This window comes from Ornithorhynchus anatinus, chromosome 2 (assembly GCF_004115215.2).
Source record: "Ornithorhynchus anatinus isolate Pmale09 chromosome 2, mOrnAna1.pri.v4, whole genome shotgun sequence".
Lineage (NCBI taxonomy): Eukaryota > Metazoa > Chordata > Mammalia > Monotremata > Ornithorhynchidae > Ornithorhynchus > Ornithorhynchus anatinus.
The window spans coordinates 137,640,187-137,658,410 of NC_041729.1; the positions used below are offsets into that span (position 1 = coordinate 137,640,187).

The window sequence follows — 18,224 nt, forward strand, 5'->3', positions numbered from 1 at the left end:
TTCTCCTGCTCTAGTGGGGCCAAAATTGAATTTGGGATGGAAATTTGAGTTTCAGATAATTTGTTTGAAGGGAAACATCTTGAATTGCTTTGAAATGCTGTAAGAATTCTTACAATAAGTGTTATGATAATAAAAGCAGAATGTCCACATTGATTGTAGCAAGGTTTGCAAAACCAAGTGCTACCACTCCCGTTGAGGTGTAGCATAGATAAAATGAACATCAGAGCTTGCTACAAGTCAGGCACCATTAATCCCATTCCCTTCCAGGAGGGCCCAGCACACAATCGTCTATCCTAGACACAGAGCAAACTGTGGACAAAGCGATCCACGGAACAAGCAGTCCAAATACTGAGCCAGGGCCACTTACACAGGCAGGGTTTTAATGCATCCTTTCCTTTGCATCAGGCCACCCCTGGCAGATACTGGCAGCCCCCTTCCCGAAGATGCTCCCAAAGGAGCAAACCCTCATTAGTAGCCATGCTGTCCGTCAGGATCCGAGTCTTCTCAGTGGAAGTTGAGCATTAAGTTGGCATCCCTTGTTCTCCTGTGGTCTCCATTCAACTCTCTTAGTCCCTCTTCCAATCATCCATTGATCTCTGCCTCATGGCCCAATCTGTCATCTTATAGCCATGTGCCCTGGGGGTGGGAGGGAGCACCCCCAAAATACTAAGGCGTTGGGTAGCCCCTTCTCTGCACTGCAGGGCCACCTTGGACCAAGGTGTAGCTCAACCCAGACAACAGTTTGGAGTCAGGGAGGAAAAACTGCCTTTGGCTGGGGCTCTGTGTTAAAAACTGCCTGGGGATGTCCCAAAGCAGCAAAGGCTCTGTGCATGGGACTCTCTGCTAGAGACCAGGCAGGGCTCACCTCTCTGCCCCAGGGTACAAGCCTGAGGAGGGGAAGGGTAGCCCTGAGGAAGCTGTTTTCCAGCAACATACTTCCCCAGAAGAGTCTCATCACATCTTTGCCCCAAGGCCCGCTCAAGTCACTCTCCCCATTCTCCATCTGCTGGCACATCTACAGGAAGGACCTTGAAAAACATCTATCATTGATTGCAAGCTAATATTAGAGTTCCTGACATACTGTTGATATCATTCTGGTTGCAAAGGGTGGATCCAAATCAGGAACTTTCAGAAATAGCTCTCTCAGTTAATGATAATACTAATTAATAATAACTGCCCTCTCCTATGCCTGTACCCTCTCCTATGAATCAACACTGTGTGACTTTGGGCAAGTCACTTAACTTCTCTGTGCCTCAGTTACCTCATCTGTAAAATGGGGATTAAGACTGAGTCCCACATGGGACAACCTGACCTCCTTGTATCCACCCCAGCACTTAGAACAGTGTTTTGCAAATAGTAAGCGCTCAACAAATGTCATTATTAAAACCTTACCGTGGCAGGAGAGTTTGCTTATGCCAGTGAAAACTTAGAACTATGCCACTGAGAGATAATCTCTCACTAGGGTTACTATAACAGAAAGGTCTAAACTGAAGCATCAGACAAAGTTGATTTGCCTGTGCTGGGCAGCAGCAGCATGGGAAAGAGTCAAAGGCGGATGATCAAATGATCAAAACATTGATCAAAGACGGTGGCAGAGACTCAAGTTTTCACTGCAAGGAAGGAAGCAACAGTAAACCACTTCTGTATTTTTACCAAGAAAACTCTAAAGATACTTATACCAGAATGAATACAGATATAGTGCCGGAAGATGAGCTCCTCAGGTCAGAAGACACTCCAGTGAGCTACTGGGGACGAGCAGATGATGTCTCAGAACACCGTGGATGTTTATGACATGACAGGAATAAAGCCTTCAGGACCTCCAGTCACTGATGTTGCCATATGAGAAATGAGTATCTGAAGCTGTGAAGTTACCCTTATTTAATTGGAACATGGAATGTGCAGACTATGAACCAGGGAAAACTGAAAATAGTTAAGAATGAAATGGACCGCTTGAAGATAGACATCCTAGAAATAATCAAACTGAAAAGGACCGGTATTGGGCATTTCCATTTGAATGAGCACATCATCTACTACTCTGCTCTGCTGAAAAAAGAAGAAATGGCATAGCGATAATTGTGATAAAGAAAATTGCTAAGACAGTTATCGGATATAATGTCATCAATGACTGATAGATATCAGTTGGATTCAGAAGAAAATCATTCAATATGACAATACTTCAGGTGTACACCCCAACAACAGAAGCAGAGAAAGAAGAAATAGATAGGTTTTCTGACAAAGTATAGAGACAGATGGATAAAAGATGCAAGCAAGATATGTTGATTATCACTGGGGATTGGACTGCAAAAGTTGGCAATGGAATGGAAATGAAGTTTGTTAGAAAATATGGCCTGGGACATCAGAATCAAGCCAGGGACTGATATTGATTTCTGTGAATCAAATGACTTTTTTATTGCCAATACCTTCTTTATCCAAACTAAATGACAGCTGTACACACGAACTTCACCAGATGGACTATATAGAAATCAAATAGACTATATTATTTGTAGAAAGAAATGGAGGAGTTCTATTTTGGCAGCAAAAACATGGCCTGGAGCTGACTGTGGAACAGATCATAATAAGAATAAGAATAAGAATAATGATGGCATTTGTTAAGCTCTTACTATATGCAAAGCACTGTTCTAAGCACTGGGGAGGATACAAGTTGATCAGCTTGTCCCATGTGGGGCTCACAGTCTTAATGCCCATTTTACAGATGAGGTAACTGAGGCACAGAGAAGTTAAGTGACTTGCCCAAGATCACCCAGCTGACAAGCGGAAGAGCCAGGATCATGAGCTGTTACTGTGTAAACTCAGGCTAAAACTTAGAAAGATGTCATGCTTTAAAGCTGCCTAAATTTGAGCTGACGAATACTCTCCCTGTATCTAAGGATCATGTAAAAAATAGATTTGAGGCACTTAGTCTCACAGATAAGAAACCAGAGAAAATGTGGATGGAGATTAAAAATGTTATCAAGAAAGATAGTGACACACTATTGCAAAAGCTCAGGAAGCAGTAAAAGCCAAAACATATGCCAAACATAACTCTGGAAGTAGCCAGAAAAAGGAAAGAAGCAAAAATCAGAGGACAAAAAAACCTGGTTAAAGAACTAAGCCGAGAATTCCAGCACTCTGCCAGGAAGGACAAAAGGGAATTTTATAACAGTGGAATATAAGTGGAATGGAGTGTAAAGAAATGGAAGTCAATAGCAAATGTGGACAGACAAGATCACTATTTCAGAAGATTAAGGAAATTAAGGGAACATTTCATCCTCGGATTGGCTTTGTCAAAAGCAAAGATGGACTGACAATAAATGATGCCAGTGGAATCAAACAGAGATGGAAGGAATACACACAGGAACGATATGAGAAAAATACAAGAAGTATTTGAAGTTCCTTTTGAATTAGAGCCACGCATCATGGAAAGTGAAATTACATCAGTTTTACACTGTCTTGCCAAAAATAAGGCACCTGGCTTTGATAGGCTTTCTATTGAGGTGTTTCAGGCAGCTGGAGAGGAATCGGTTAAAGTCCTTACCAAATTATGTCAACATGTATGGCTAACCATTCAATGGTTATCTGGTTGGAAGAGATCAATTTATATTCCAATACTGAAGAAAGGAGATACAACTAAATGTGACAATTATTGTACAGTTTTCTTGATCTCACATGCCAGCAAAGTACTGCTAAAAGTTATATAGCATCAAATGGAAACCCACATGGAATGTCAATTGCCCTATGTTCAAGCAGGATTCTGGAAAGAGATGCGAGATATTACTGCTGATGTCTGCTGTATAATTGAAAGGACAAGAGAATATTAAAAGGAATGTGCTTTATTGATTATAGAAAGTCCTTTGACTGTGCAGATCATGAGAAACTCTGGAGCACATTAAGGAAAATGGGCATACCAGACCTTTTAATTGCATTAATATGGAACCTGTATGCTGAACAGGAGGCTACAATAAGAAGAGAATGTGGAGAAACAGGCTGGTTTCCCATTAGTAAGGGTGTAAGACAAGGTTGTATTTTATCACCTTTATGTTCATCCTTTATACCAAATACATAATGAGAGAAGCCGGATTGGAGGAAGACGAAAGGGGAGTAAAGATTGGAGGAAGGAATATAAGCAACCTTCATTATGCTCATGATACTACCCTATTAACAGAAAGTGAAGAAGATTTGAAGGGCTTATTATTAAAAGTTAAGGAACAGAGCAAAACCTTGGGCCTATATTTGCATGTCAAGAAAGTTTTAACACATTTGTAGTGGATGGAGAGAAGATTGAAATAGTTGATAATTTTTCTCTCCTGGGATTGATAATCAATAATAAAAGAACTAGTAGTCAAAAAATACACTGAAGATTAATGTCAGGTGGACTTGCTAGGAAGAGCCTGGAAAAAGTCATGCAATGTGCTGATGTTAACAATTGCCACAAAAATACAAATGATCAATTTGATGGCATTTCCAGTGATAATGTATGTATCTGAAAGCTGGACAGTGAAAAACAGGATAGAAAGAGCACTGATTCTTTTGAAGTGTGACATTGGAGAAGGCTTTTGTGAATACCGTCGACTACCCGAAAAACAAATAAATGGATTTTGAAGCAAATTAAGCCAAAGTGGTCTTTGGGAGACCAAACAACTCGGCTTAGATTAGCATATTTTGGACATGTAATCAGAAGGACTAGCGCCAAATTGTACACTCCAAGCGCTTAGTACAGTGCTCTGCACATAGTAAGTGCTGAATAAACACTATTGAATGAATGAATGAATAATTCTCTGAAGAATACACTAATGCTAGAAAAAGTCCACGGAAAAAGTGGAAGAGGCAGAGCAGCAGCTAGATGGATAGAAACCATAACAATAATAACAGAAGAACTGTTAGGTTACAGATTATGGCAGAAGACAGGACGTTTTGGAGAAAATATATCCATAGAGTCGCAATTAACTGGAAATGACCAGGGGCCGGGGGCATGGGCTGGCTGATGATTGATGTTTCAGGGTTGATGTTTCAGAAGTATTTCCTCAGAGTCTGTCTCCTCTGCCAACTGGGCAGACCTGAGTGAGGAGAGCTGATATTGGAGGAGTCTTGCAAGGGTCAGTCCCAGGGCCCACACAGCTGACCAGAATTCAGAGAATCAGACCTGCTTCTCTGCTGCTCCCCATTCAAGACGAGAGCAGTCCTTGAGTCACTGACTGACCGGCCTTCTTGCCCTCTTTTTCAGTCCCCACCTACCATGGTTTCCCTCCTTGCCCTCTTGTCGTTCGCTATACTTGTTCAGTATCTGCACTGGTCAGCTCTGCCGATTCCACCTTTGGCTCTGCTGAAATGTTGGATCCAGGACCAAGCGCTCCTATAGAGTCACTGTGCTGTCACTTGATTTCATCTGAGCTCTGCCATCTCATTAAAATATCTGCTTAGAAGCCTTCCATTCACTCAATCATATTTATTGAGCACTTATTGTGTGCAGAGCACTGTACTAAGTTCTTGGTAAAGAACAATGTAACAATAAACAAACAAATTCCCTGTCCACAATGAACTTTAAGTCTAGAGAGGGAGATAGTAATATGAATAAATAAGTTATAGACATGTACTTAAGTGCTGTGGGGCTTGGAGGGGAGATGAACAAAGGAAGCAAGTCAGGGCAAGGCAGAATGGAGTGGAAAAAAGGGAAAAGATGGCTTAAAATGGCTTAGTTGAGGAAGGCCTCTTGGAAAAGATGAGCCTTCAATAAGACTTTGAAGTGAGAGAGAGTAGTTATTGGATTTGAGGAAGGAGGGCGTTCCAGGCCTGAGACAGGACATGGGCCAGGGGTCGGAGGTGAGATAAAGATTGAGGCACAGTGAGAAGGTTAGCATTAGAAGAGCAAAGTGTGCAGGCTGGGTTGTAATAGAAGAGTAGCGAGATGAGGTAGGAGGGAGCAAGGTGATTGAGTGCTTTAAAGCCAACGGTGAGGCGTTTTTGTTTGATGCGGAGGTGTATGGGCAACCACTAGAGTTTTTTGAAGAGTCGGGAAACATGTCCTGAAGGTTTTTGTAGAAAAATAATCCAGTCAGCAGAGTGAAGTATCAACGGGAATGTGAGAGAGACAGAAGACTGGGAGGTAGTAAGAAGGATGATGCAGTAATCCAGGCAGGATAGGATGAGTTGCCTACCAACCTTTGCATGAAGCAAAAACTGCTCACTATTGGCTTCAAAGCTCTCCATCCCCCTGGCCCCTCCTACCTCACCTCCCTTCTCTCCTTCCACAGCCCAGCCCGCACACTCCGCTCCTCTGCCACTTACCTCCTTACTGGGCCTTGTTCCCGCCTGTCCCACCGTCAACCCCTGGTCCAGGTCCTACCTCTGGCCTGGACTGCCCTCCCTCCTCACATCCGCCAAACTAGCTTTCTTCCCCCCTTCAAAGCCCTACTTAGAGCTCACCTCCTCCAGGAGGCCTTCCCAGACGGAGTCCCCCTTTTCCTCTGCTCCTCCTCCCCTCCCCATCTCCACTACTCCCTCCCTCTGCTTTACGCCCTTTCCCATCCCAAAGCACTTGTGTATATTTGTACATATATATTACTCTATTTTATTAATGTGTATATATCTACAATTCTATTTATCTATTTTTTGCTATTGATGTCTGTCTACTTGTTTTGTTGTCTGTCTCCCCCTTCTAGACTGTGAACCCGTTGTTGGGTAGGGATTGTCTCCATCTGTTGCCGAATTGTACTTTCCAAGTGCTTAGTACAGTGCTCTGCACACAGTAAGCACTCAATAAATATGACTGAATGAATGAATGGATGGGTGAATGGATGAATGAATGAATGAATGAATGAATGAATGAATGGACAAGGAAATAAATCAGCAAAAGGTCTTTGTTGCAGACATCAGGAGGGAAATGATTCAGGGCCAGCGGAAACAAAAGAAGGCAGATGAGGTTCAACCAGACTGGAGGCTCCAGCAACCTGGAAGAGAAATAACCCAGGTCAATCAATCAATTAATTAATCAATTGTATTTATTGAGCACTTATTGTGTTCAGAGCACTGTACTAAGTGCTCAGGAGAGTATTTTGAAATACACATTGCCTTCCCACAATGAGTTTACAGTCAATAGGAGACACATATTAATATATAATAACTGTATTGTCATACACCATTATTAAGCATTATATTGATATTAATTATTAATGTAAATATTTGTTATTAACTATTGTATATCATGATAATTAAATAAATATAATTTATATGCAACTGAATCCATCTCCAAATTCTACAGTTTACATACAGTATATCATATTTAAAATGAGTGGCTTCTGCAGTTTGTTTTTCTACAAAAGTTGCCTGTGAATTTTATCATTTCCTCTTTACATGAAAATGAAACTTTTCTGAATTTTCTAATACACAATAAATATTGCCTAGTATTACAAAAGGAATTATACAATGTTCGAACACAATTCAATTGCAGCTTTAGAGTGCCACTGACAAATTTTGTTTGGTGTTGATTAAACTCTTTAAGCTGAGCTTGATTTTATACCTGAAAAATGTAAATGATACCACCAGACCCCTCCTTCTTTATAGGATATTGAAAGGATAAAATGTAATTTTTTTAAAAAAATTGTAACCTAAACAATCTCAATAAGACAATTTTAACTTGAAAACTTGATGAGAAGAGAGCACAATCTCTGTAGATAGAGAGAAGTTAAATTTTGTACACATATATTCAGGAAACTTCTAGAGAAAATCAGTGATACAGGCAGATTAACCAGAAGTTGATATCTCATTGACTGAAAATTGGCTAGAGTTGCAGTTTATACCTATATAAAGGATACATTTTATGCAGTGGATTTAGTTTAAAACATATAATTTTTGCTTGTTTTTTAACCACCTGTATTATAAGCCAGTGTTTCCCAGTCTTTTTCAGAAGGAAGCACACCAGGTTGAGGTGAAGGTAGAGAGCAGCAAATGTGATCAATTATATGTTGGGGATGCTCACCAAAGTTGATGAAAAAGCAAGGAGGGCCAGGCTTGTATTACCAATCATCCTGATTATTAACCAGTCTGGAGTATTTATAATGTATCTACTGTATACTATGACCCCTCGGTCTTTCACTAACTCTTACGGAATAATGGTAGTAGCATTTATCAATCAATGGCATTCATTGAGTGCTTACTGTGTGCAGAGCACTGAATTAAGTGTTTGATTGTGCAATGTCTGTACTAGGTGCTTGAAAAGTACAAAATAGGTAAGTGACAAGTTCTCAACCCAGCTTCTGAGTGCCGAAGGTCTAGGGCCCATCCCTAGCCCCCAGGATCCTCAGAGCTGGGTCGGCTCATTGTGGGGAGGGAATATGTCTGCTGTATTGTTGTATTGTACTCTCCCAAGTGCTTAGTACAGCGCTTAGAACAGTGCTTTGCACATAGTAAGCACTTAAATACCATTAAAAAAATAAGGACTCAATAAATACGATTGATCAATTGACTGCCAGCACTTGTGCCCCATACCCGCTGGCTGAACCAGGAGACTCATGCGCTGTGGGGAGCCTGTTTGGTCAGTTGGATGGCTTGTGCCTCTCCCCTCCACAAGGATTCAGATAGGAGGGGCCGACCTTTACCTCAGAAAGACGAGGCCTGGACTGTCAGGAAAAGGTTGAGTGCGAAGCTTTTCACAAGCAGGAATCTGAGCGCCAGAATGACAAAAGACAGGGTGTTCCCATGCTCATGATCTCCTGCAGAGAGCAGAGCAGTGTCAGGCTTCACAGGAGTGTGCTGGGCCCCTGATCCACAGATGGTCCCCAGGATGGCCAGGACTCTCCATCTGCTCATCGATGATACTCCTGCTCTACTCCAAGCGCAATTCCAGCCTCAAGACCCGCACCTCCCAGCCAGAGACCAGCAAACTCTGCAGCCTTGCCTATCGACTGAATAGGCCTCTTCACCCCAGTTCCCCCATCCCCTCTCCCTTCCCTCACTGACAGGGCAACTCCAGGCCTCCTGCTCCCCCAAGGCTGTTTCTCCAAGAAGAGGAAAGCAGAGTTGAAAGAGCAATTAGAAGAAAAAGTGATGTTAAAACCACATTACCTTGTACATCCAGAACTATGGAAAAGAAAGGTTCCCATTAAAGCTAAAGGGGGTTATAATAATAATTATGGTATTTGTTTAGCCCTTACTATGTTCATTCATTCATTCAATAGTATTTATTGAGCGCTTACTATGTGCAGAGCACTGTACTAAGCGCTTGGGATGAACAAGTCGGCAACAGATAGAGACAGTCCCTGCCGTTTGACGGGCTTACAGTCTGATCAGGTCGCCCCTTAATCGAGTCTACCCCCGACCCTGGTCATCACCCCTTTTATTAACACGACTATATTGTATCATACTGTATCATGTTGCTATATTAGCACCACTGTATTGTATCATATTGTATCATGTTGCTATATTACCGATTTCGTTTATTACTGTTTATTGTTGTCAGTGCTGCCACCCACCTCTCTGGCCTCGCCATGTCCCTCCTCCCCCCCTCCCCCCTCCCGCCCCTTCCTATCCTCCCCTTCCCCTTCCCCTCTCTCGCTCAGCTCTTTCCCGCTCTCTCCTCTGTCTCCTCCCCCCCTCCTCTCTCCCGCCCTAGAACCCCACTTTACCAGCGCTACCCCTCTTCCCCCTCCCCCTACTCTTCCCCCCACCAAACCCCCTCTTCACCCCCTCCCCCCTTCTCTCTTCCCCACCCATGCCCCATCCCAGTCCTCTTGTCCCACCGCCACCCCTCATCCCCCTCTCCTCGTCCAGGGCCCCGCCACCTCCTTCCCATCCAAACCCTCCCCTCCCCCCGCCCTTCCCCCCCTCCTCCCCTTGCACCCACAGCTACTTTCAAGTGTGGCCTCTGGAACCCCCGCTCTATTACAGGCAAGCTACCTTTCATCCATGACCTTTTCCTCTCCCGCTCTCTCCTCCTCCTCGCCCTTTCGGAAACGTGGCTCTCTCCCGAAGACACGGTCTCCGCCGCCGCTCTCTCCGGCGGAGGCCTCTCCTTCTCCCACTCCCCCAGACTCACCGGTAAGGGAGGAGGCGTCGGCTTCCTCCTCTCGCCCCGATGCCGCTTCCGCACTATCCCTCCTCCCCCCTCCCTCTCCTTCCCCTCCTTCGAAGCCCATATCATTCGCCTCTACCACCCGCTCCAGTTACTTGTCGCCGTCATCTACCGCCCTCCCGGTCCCACCTCCGACTTCTTCAACCACCTTGACCCCTTTCTCACCTTCCTTCTCTCCTTCTCTCTGCCCACTCTGATCCTTGGAGACTTCAACATCCATACGGATGTACCTGACGACTCCTCTGCCGCCCGCCTGCTATCCCTCCTCGACTCTGCCGACCTCCTCCTCCACCATACCGCGCCCACTCACCGACTCGGTCACACCCTCGATCTTGTCATCTCCTACCGCTGCACTATCTCCTCCCTCACCGACTCTGAAATCCCTCTCTCGGACCATAACCTTCTCACCTGCCTCATCTCTCACACTCCCTCCCCCTGCAAATCTTCGCTACTGCCCCACAGAGACCTCCGCTCTCTCGATCCCATCCATCTTTCCAATAGCATCTCGCCTCACCTTGCCGCCCTGTCCTCTCTTCCCACTCTCGACGATCAGGTCTCCGCTCTCAACTCCACCCTCTCTACTCATCTCGACTCTCTCGCCCCCCTTTCCCTCCGCCGCTCTCGCGCCACTAACCCACAGCCCTGGATCACCTCCTCCGTCCGCCTCCTACGCTCCTATGCTCGAGCTGCTGAGCGCTGCTGGCGAAAGTCCAAGCACCAAGCCGACCTCACACACTTCAAATTTATCCTTTCCTGCCTTAACTCTGCCCTCTCCTCCGCCAGGCAAAGCTTCTTCTCCTCCCTCATCGACACCCATGCCCGTCACCCCCGCCGATTGTTCCGGACCTTTAACTCTCTCCTTAGGCCCCCTGTTCCTCCCCCTCCCCCATCTCTCACCCCTAATGATCTGGCCACCTATTTCCTCACGAAAATCAACACGATCAGGTCTGAGCTCCCCAAAGTCACCCCGCCGCCTCTCCCCTCCCCCCCCCAACAACCCCCTCCCCTACTTTCCCATCCTTCCCTGCAGTATCCTCAGAGGAGATCTCCTCCCTCCTCGCAAGTGCCACCCCCTCCACCTGCGCCTCGGACCCCATTCCCTCTCACCTTCTTAAAACCATCGCCCCTGCCCTCCTCCCTTCCTTAACTTCTATTTTTAACCACTCAATCTCCAAGGGCTCCTTCCCCTCTGCCTTCAAACATGCCCACGTCTCCCCCATCCTAAAAAAACCCGCTCTTGACCCCACTTCCCCCTCCAGTTATCGTCCTATCTCCCTACTACCCTTCCTTTCCAAAATCTTAGAACGAGTCGTCTACAATCGATGCCTAGAATTCCTTAACTCCCATTCTCTCCTAGACCCCCTCCAATCTGGCTTCCGTCCCCTCCACTCTACCGAGACTGCTCTCTCTAAGGTCACCCATGACCTCCTTCTTGCCAAATCCAATGGCTCCTACTCCATTCTGATCCTCCTTGACCTCTCTGCTGCCTTTGACACTGTCGACCATCCCCTCCTCCTCCATACCTTATCTCACCTTGGCTTCACGGACTCTGTCCTCTCCTGGTTCTCCTCTTACCTCTCTGGCCGATCATTCTCAGTCTCCTACACTGGAGCCTCCTCCCCCTCCCATCCTTTAACTGTTGGAGTTCCTCAAGGGTCAGTTCTTGGCCCTCTTCTGTTCTCCATTTACACTCACTCCCTCGGTGAACTCATCCGCTCTCACGGCTTTGACTACCATCTCTACGCAGATGACACGCAGATCTACATCTCCGCCCCTGTCCTCTCCCCCTCCCTTCAGGCTCGCATCTCCTCCTGCCTCCGGGACGTCTCCACCTGGATGTCGGCCCGCCACCTAAAACTCAACATGAGCAAGACTGAGCTCCTCATCTTCCCTCCCAAGCCCGGTCCGCTCCCAGACTTCTCCATCACCGTGGATGGCACGACCATCCTTCCCGTCCCGCAGGCCCGCAATCTCGGTGTCATCCTTGACTCGTCCCTCTCGTTCACCCCACACATCCTATCCGTTACCAAGACCTGCCGGTTTCACCTCTACAATATCGCCAAGATCCGCCCTTTCCTCTCCACCCAAACGGCTACCTTACTATTACGGGCTCTCGTTATATCCCGGCTAGACTACTGTGTCAGCCTTCTCTCTGACCTCCCTTCCTCCTCTCTCGCCCCGCTCTGGTCTATTCTTCACTCCGCTGCCCGGCTCATCTTCCTGCAGAAACGATCTGGGCATGTCACTCCCCTTCTTAAACAACTCCAGTGGTTGCCTATCGACCTCCGCTCCAAACAAAAACTCCTCACTCTAGGCTTCAAGGCTCTCCATCACCTTGCCCCTTCCTACCTCTCCTCCCTTCTCTCTTTCTACCGCCCACCCCGCACGCTCCGCTCCTCTGCCGCCCACCTCCTCGCCGTCCCTCGGTCTCGCCTATCCCGCCGTCGACCCCTGGGTCACGTCCTCCCGCGGTCCTGGAACGCCCTCCCTCCTCACCTCCGCCAAACTGATTCTCTTTCCCTCTTCAAAACCTTACTTAAAAATCACCTCCTCCAAGAGACCTTCCCAGACTGAGCTCCTCTTCCCCCTCTACTCCCTCTGCCATCCCCCCTTTACCTCTCCGCAGCTAAAGCCTCATTTTCCCCTTTTCCCTCTGCTCCTCCACCTCTCCCTTCCCATCCCCACAGCACTGTACCCGTCCGCTCAACTGTATATATTTTCGTTACCCTATTTATTTTGTTAATGAATTGTACATCGCCTTGATTCTATTTAGTTGCCATTGTTTTATGAGATGTTCTTCCCCTTGACGCTGTTTAGTGCCATTGTTCTTGTCTGTCCGTCTCCCCCGATTAGACTGTAAGCCCGTCAAACGGCAGGGACTGTCTCTATCTGTTGCCGACTTGTTCATCCCAAGCGCTTAGTACAGTGCTCTGCACATAGTAAGCGCTCAATAAATACTATTGAATGAATAATCGGGGGAGACGGACAGACAAGAACAATGGCAATAAACAGAGTCAAGGGGAAGAACATCTCGTAAAAACAATGGCAACTAAATAGAATCAAGGCGATGTACAATTCATTAACAAAATAAATACTATGTGCTAAGTCCTGTTCTAAACACTGAGGTAAATACAAGATAATCAGGTTGTCCCATGTGGGGCTCACAGTCTCAATCCCCATTTTACAGATGAGGTAACTAAGGCCCGGAGAAGTTAAGTAGCTTGCCCAAGGATAGACAGCAGAGAAGTGGCAAAGCCAGGATTAAAACTCACTTCCTCTGACTCCCAAGCCCGGGCTCTTGCTGTTATGGCATGCTGCTTCTCTATCATGTTATGTTATGTTACGTCATGTTACGTTACATTATGTTTATGTTATGTAACGTTATGGCTATGTTGAGTGAGGACCAGATTTAGCAATAGAAAATCCTGGGAAACTATTTCCTAGAGCAAAACTCAATGACAAGCTCAGGTCAAAGAGGATGGAGAGAAATGGAATCCACAAAGGAAAATTTGCATTAGTCTCACATATTTGCTTCTGGGTAAACAGTTATGGGCCCCATCATAGGAGAGGAGTGTGAGTTAGCCACTGGAGAGAAGGAAAATATTATATGAAAAGAGAAGTAGAAAAATAGAACCCTTTGGCCTCCAGACAGCTGGTATGATTTCAGTCCTGGCACTAAGGCAGTAGCAGTAATAGCACTGACTACTTTCACTAAGGGACTGAAGGGACTGAGGGCCTGAAGTCCAAACAAGGAAATGCTGCCCCGGGATGCTGGGCAAGAGTGATGGAGCTGCCAGCTACAGCCCCATTTGGCTCTGAGAAGAAAAGTGCTTAGTAGAGTGAAAGCACTTAGTACATTGGTCTGCACACAGTAAGTGCTCAATAAATACTACTGTGATTAAAGCCGGTTATATTCTACACAGGGTGTTTAACAGACAATCCTTAGTGTGCATGACGAACAACTGCTCAGCCTTCTCAGTAAAATCCTTACTATTATATGACATTGAGGATTGAAGAATAAGAAATAGGGCGAAACAGAAACAGGACAAATTCCAAGGGAAAACTTCCAGCCTAACAAGGAGATAAAATCCAGAAACCACTGACCAGAACAGAGAAGTTGTCTCTACTGTGAAAGTCTATAAGGCAAGAACAGAAATCTATTTTTGTCCCTCAATTGTAACTCACCTGTGAAATTTTGCTCCGAACAGGTGAAGACATGTTCCCAGGTATTTTTTAAACTGGCATATACTGAAACAAGAAAAGTATCATCAGTTTCCAGGTGATCTCGGCCTGAGACCATATTCCAGCCCAGAGCCACCGTCTGCAGGTAATACTATGGGCCCTCGGCCCACCTGACCCTCATATCAGAGGAGCACTGGCCAGGATCCAGTCACCGAGAGCCTCTGGAAGAGGAGGTTGGGGTATCCCAGGGGTGTGGAAACCAGGAGGAAGAAGCGGAAGAGGTGAGTTTCAGGAGCTTCAGGGGTTGACATCTCCCTCAATACTGCCTTTCTCCCAGAGATCATGTGACAGGCCATCTGTCAGGGCTCAGCGTCAGGTGCGGCTACGATGGATACCCTGCCTGAGACCCCTGGATCCCACATTCCAGTCCTCCAGCCCTCCATCCCTGGCCCCCACCTGGGGCTGTGTCCTGCTCTTCAGTCACGTTTATCTGCACGGAGCCGTGCTGCACGGAGCAGGTCACCATATCCGCCTCGCCGAACTGTCCGATCCCGACAGCGCTGTAGGTTCCCCAGGAGGTGGGGGCCATGGCCTGCAGAGGCTCCATGAGCCGGGGCTGAGGTGTGGACAGAGTCAGGCTCAGACTTTTGGGGTAGAAATCCTTCACCAGGCAAGCAGCGAAGCTCTGGTTCCTCATGACAAAGACCATGGGTTGGGATTCAGCTGGGGCTCCTGAAACACAGCCAAGTTGGGAAGACTCCCAGGGGGCAGCAGATTTCATCCTGCCCACCCCATCCAGTCCAGTCCTTACCCCTCATCCAGCCCCACACTCCCTCCCCCATCCCCGGGTCCTAAACCCAGGGCCAACTGGGGCCTGAGCCTCCTGTCATCCGCAGGACAGATTCAAGGCCCTGACAGCTCTGAGTGGTGGGAGACAAATCTTTCCTCTTGTCCCTACCACCCCCTACCACCACCTAAGCCCTTTCAGTCCCCGAGGCCCCTCTCAAGAGCTGCTGGGCCAGGTTTCCCCTCAGATGTGGCAATCTACACTAACGGTAGAAACGGTAGAAACGGAACATCACCACAGTCACTTGTCTCCCCCCCCCCAGCTTATTCCCACATCAGACACAGAGTTAGGAGCTGTGGATTGTGAGCACCTTGAGGGTAGGGGACTGTGTCTGTTACTTCTAGGTATGTATTCTCAAGGCCCTAGTATAGCACTCTATACCCACTAAAAGCTCAATACAGTGCTCTGCACACAGTAAGGGGTCAGAAGAGAGAAATGTACAAATTAGGAGCTCAGTACAGTGCTCTGTACAAAGTAGGGACTGAATTCAGAGCTCTGCACCCACTAGCCAGGCTGTACATACGATTAAAGATGACGGCAGTGACAGTGACGGGTTATGATAATAATGTTGGTACTTGTTAGGCGCTTACTATGTGCAGAGCACTGTTCTAAGCACAGGGGTATATACAGTGTCATCAGGTTGTCCCACGTGAGGCTCACAGTTAATCCCCATTTTACACATAAGGTAACTTGAGGCACAGAGAAGTTAAGTGACTTGCCCACAGTCACACAGCTGACAGGTGGCAGAGCTGAGATTCGAACCCATGACCTCTGACTCCTAAGCCCGGGCTCTTTCCACTGAGCCACGCTGCTTCTCTAATGCTTCTTATGATATAAGGAGGAGTGCTTTGGGGCCAGGAGCTGTGGGATGGGGGCAGTGGAGTCTTCCTGGAAAAAACTCTTAAACATTGGTGGAGACACTTGAGTGAGTGAAGGGGAGGAAGCTGATGGTTGGGAGTCAAAGAGAAGGAGAAGAGGAGAGAGATCTTTCAGGATTTCAGTCCCAGTCCCTTGCTTTGGATAGCTTAGGAAGGAAAGAAGGGTTTCGAGAAACTCTCCAAGCTGTTTGTGGAGAGGAAATCTGGGACCAGGGTTCTGCTGTGGACAGTTCACACCCTGCCAGGTGCCCTGAGGTGAAGAGTTTGTGGAGAGGGAGAGAGAGAAGATGCTCCCAGCTGTATCCCCAAGCCCCTCACTCATAGCTCTACCCCTGCAGTGGGTCCCACTGCTGCAGCCCGGTGGATGGGGAGTTCTGACCCGGCTTTCTGCATCTGGATACAACAGGTCACCATGTGGCCAGGGCCTACTGGACCCTTTCTAGCCAAACCAAATAAATTCTCTGACATATCAACCCAGGATCACAGGCCTGGAACCCGAATGAAATCAGGCTGTGAAGTTATAATACAGCAACTCTTGCTTGAAGACAGAGGTCCCTTGGGAAAACCAGAGGCAGGTATTACATGAGAGCTAATGAGGGAGTGACTGTATCTGTCTTCTGAAATCTAGGTGCTATTGGGATGAAATTGAGAGCTAGTAACTGACTGCAAAATGTCTACTTTGCTCACTAATGTGCATAGTGGATAAAGCATGGGCCTGGGAGTCAAAAAGTCATGGTTCTAATCCCAACTCCTCTACGTGCCTACTGGGTGACCTTGGGCAAGTGCAAGTCACTTCACTTCTCTGGACCTCAGTTCCCTCATCTGTAAAAATGAAGATTAAGACTGTGAGCCCTATGTGGGACAGGGACTATGTCCAGCCCAATTATCTTGTATGATGATAATGATGGTATTTGTTAAGTGCTTACTATGTGCCAAGCACTCTTCTAAGTGCTAGGGTAGATACAAGGTAATCAGGGTGTCCCTCATAGGGCTCACAGTCTTAATCCCCATTTTACAGATTGAGATAACTGAGGCACAGAGAAGTTAAGTGACTTGCCCAAAGTCACACAGATGATAAGTGGCAGAAACAGAATTAGAACCCATGACCTCTAACTCCCAAGCCCGTGCTCTTTCTTCTATGCCACGCTGCTTCTTTGGAGTATCTACCCCAGTGCTTAAAACAGTGACTGGCACATAGTATGAGATTAACAAATTCCATCATTAATATTATTATATGCCTTTCCTACCAAAAAAAAAAAAGATGTGAGCCCTATGTGGTACAATCTGATTACCTTGTATTTACCCCAGCGCTTAGAACAGTGTTCAGCACATAGTAAGTGCATAACAAATACCATTATTATTATTTTAAAGAAAAAATATAAAATGTGTCACTTACTTGGTTCCACTATAATTTCTGTTCCAGTTCTGAAAACTAGCTTTTCATCTTTGGCTTTCCGCTGTCCCAGTGATACACAGCCTAACAAAAACCTTGCCCCAGCCTGAGCTCTGAGTATGCCAGAGTCAGGCTCCTGAGTGGAAAGGGTTTCCCTGGGGCTGGGAAGTCTGCAGGGATCACTGTCAAAGAGCTCATGGAATGGTGGTGAAGTTTTTGACCTGAAGGTTAAAAAATGTCCTGGGGCTTTGCCTCCACCCTGGAACAGTAAGGGTGTCTTAGTCTTTTACCTACTATATACCTGCAGTTTGTGGCTGCTTGCTCATGAGGAGCAGTGTGGCTTAGTGGAAAGAGTGCGGACTTGGGAGTCAGAGGTTGTGGGTTCTAATCCTGACTCCGCCACTTGTCAGCTCTGTGACTGGTCAAGTCACTTCAGTTCTCTGGGCCTCAGTTACCTTCTCAGGAAAATGGGGATTAAGACTGTGAGTCCCACGAGGGACAAGCTGATGACCTCGTTTCTACCCCAGCACTTAGAACAGTGCTCGGCACATAGTAAGCGCTTAAATACCATCAGCATAATTACTATTATTATTGTACCTCAGTCTCACCTGCCTCTCCAACAATTCCTGGCTCAAGTGCTCCCTCTAGCCTGGAACTCCCTCCCCCTTAATATGTGACACACAATTTCTCTCCCCATCTTCACACCCCTACTAAAATCAAACCAATAATTCAATAAATCGGTGTGCATATGCTGTGTACATTTTAAGTGCTTGGGAGAGTACAGTAGAGTTGGTAGACACAATCCCTACCCACAAGGACCTCATTGTCTGGAATGGGAGACAGACATTAAGACATTAAAAT

General features: G+C 46.6%; 1 gene segment (V, D, J or C); it reads right to left on the bottom strand.

The window, feature by feature from the left end:
- Positions 1 to 6,836: 6,836 nt before the first annotated feature.
- LOC120638233 lies at positions 6,837 to 17,426 on the bottom strand. The segment is given in 5 exon segments: positions 6,837 to 6,944; positions 8,592 to 8,705; positions 14,249 to 14,311; positions 14,702 to 14,977; positions 17,367 to 17,426. Coding segments are annotated over 3 exon segments (429 nt in total).
- Between the last annotated feature and the right edge of the window lie 798 nt (positions 17,427 to 18,224).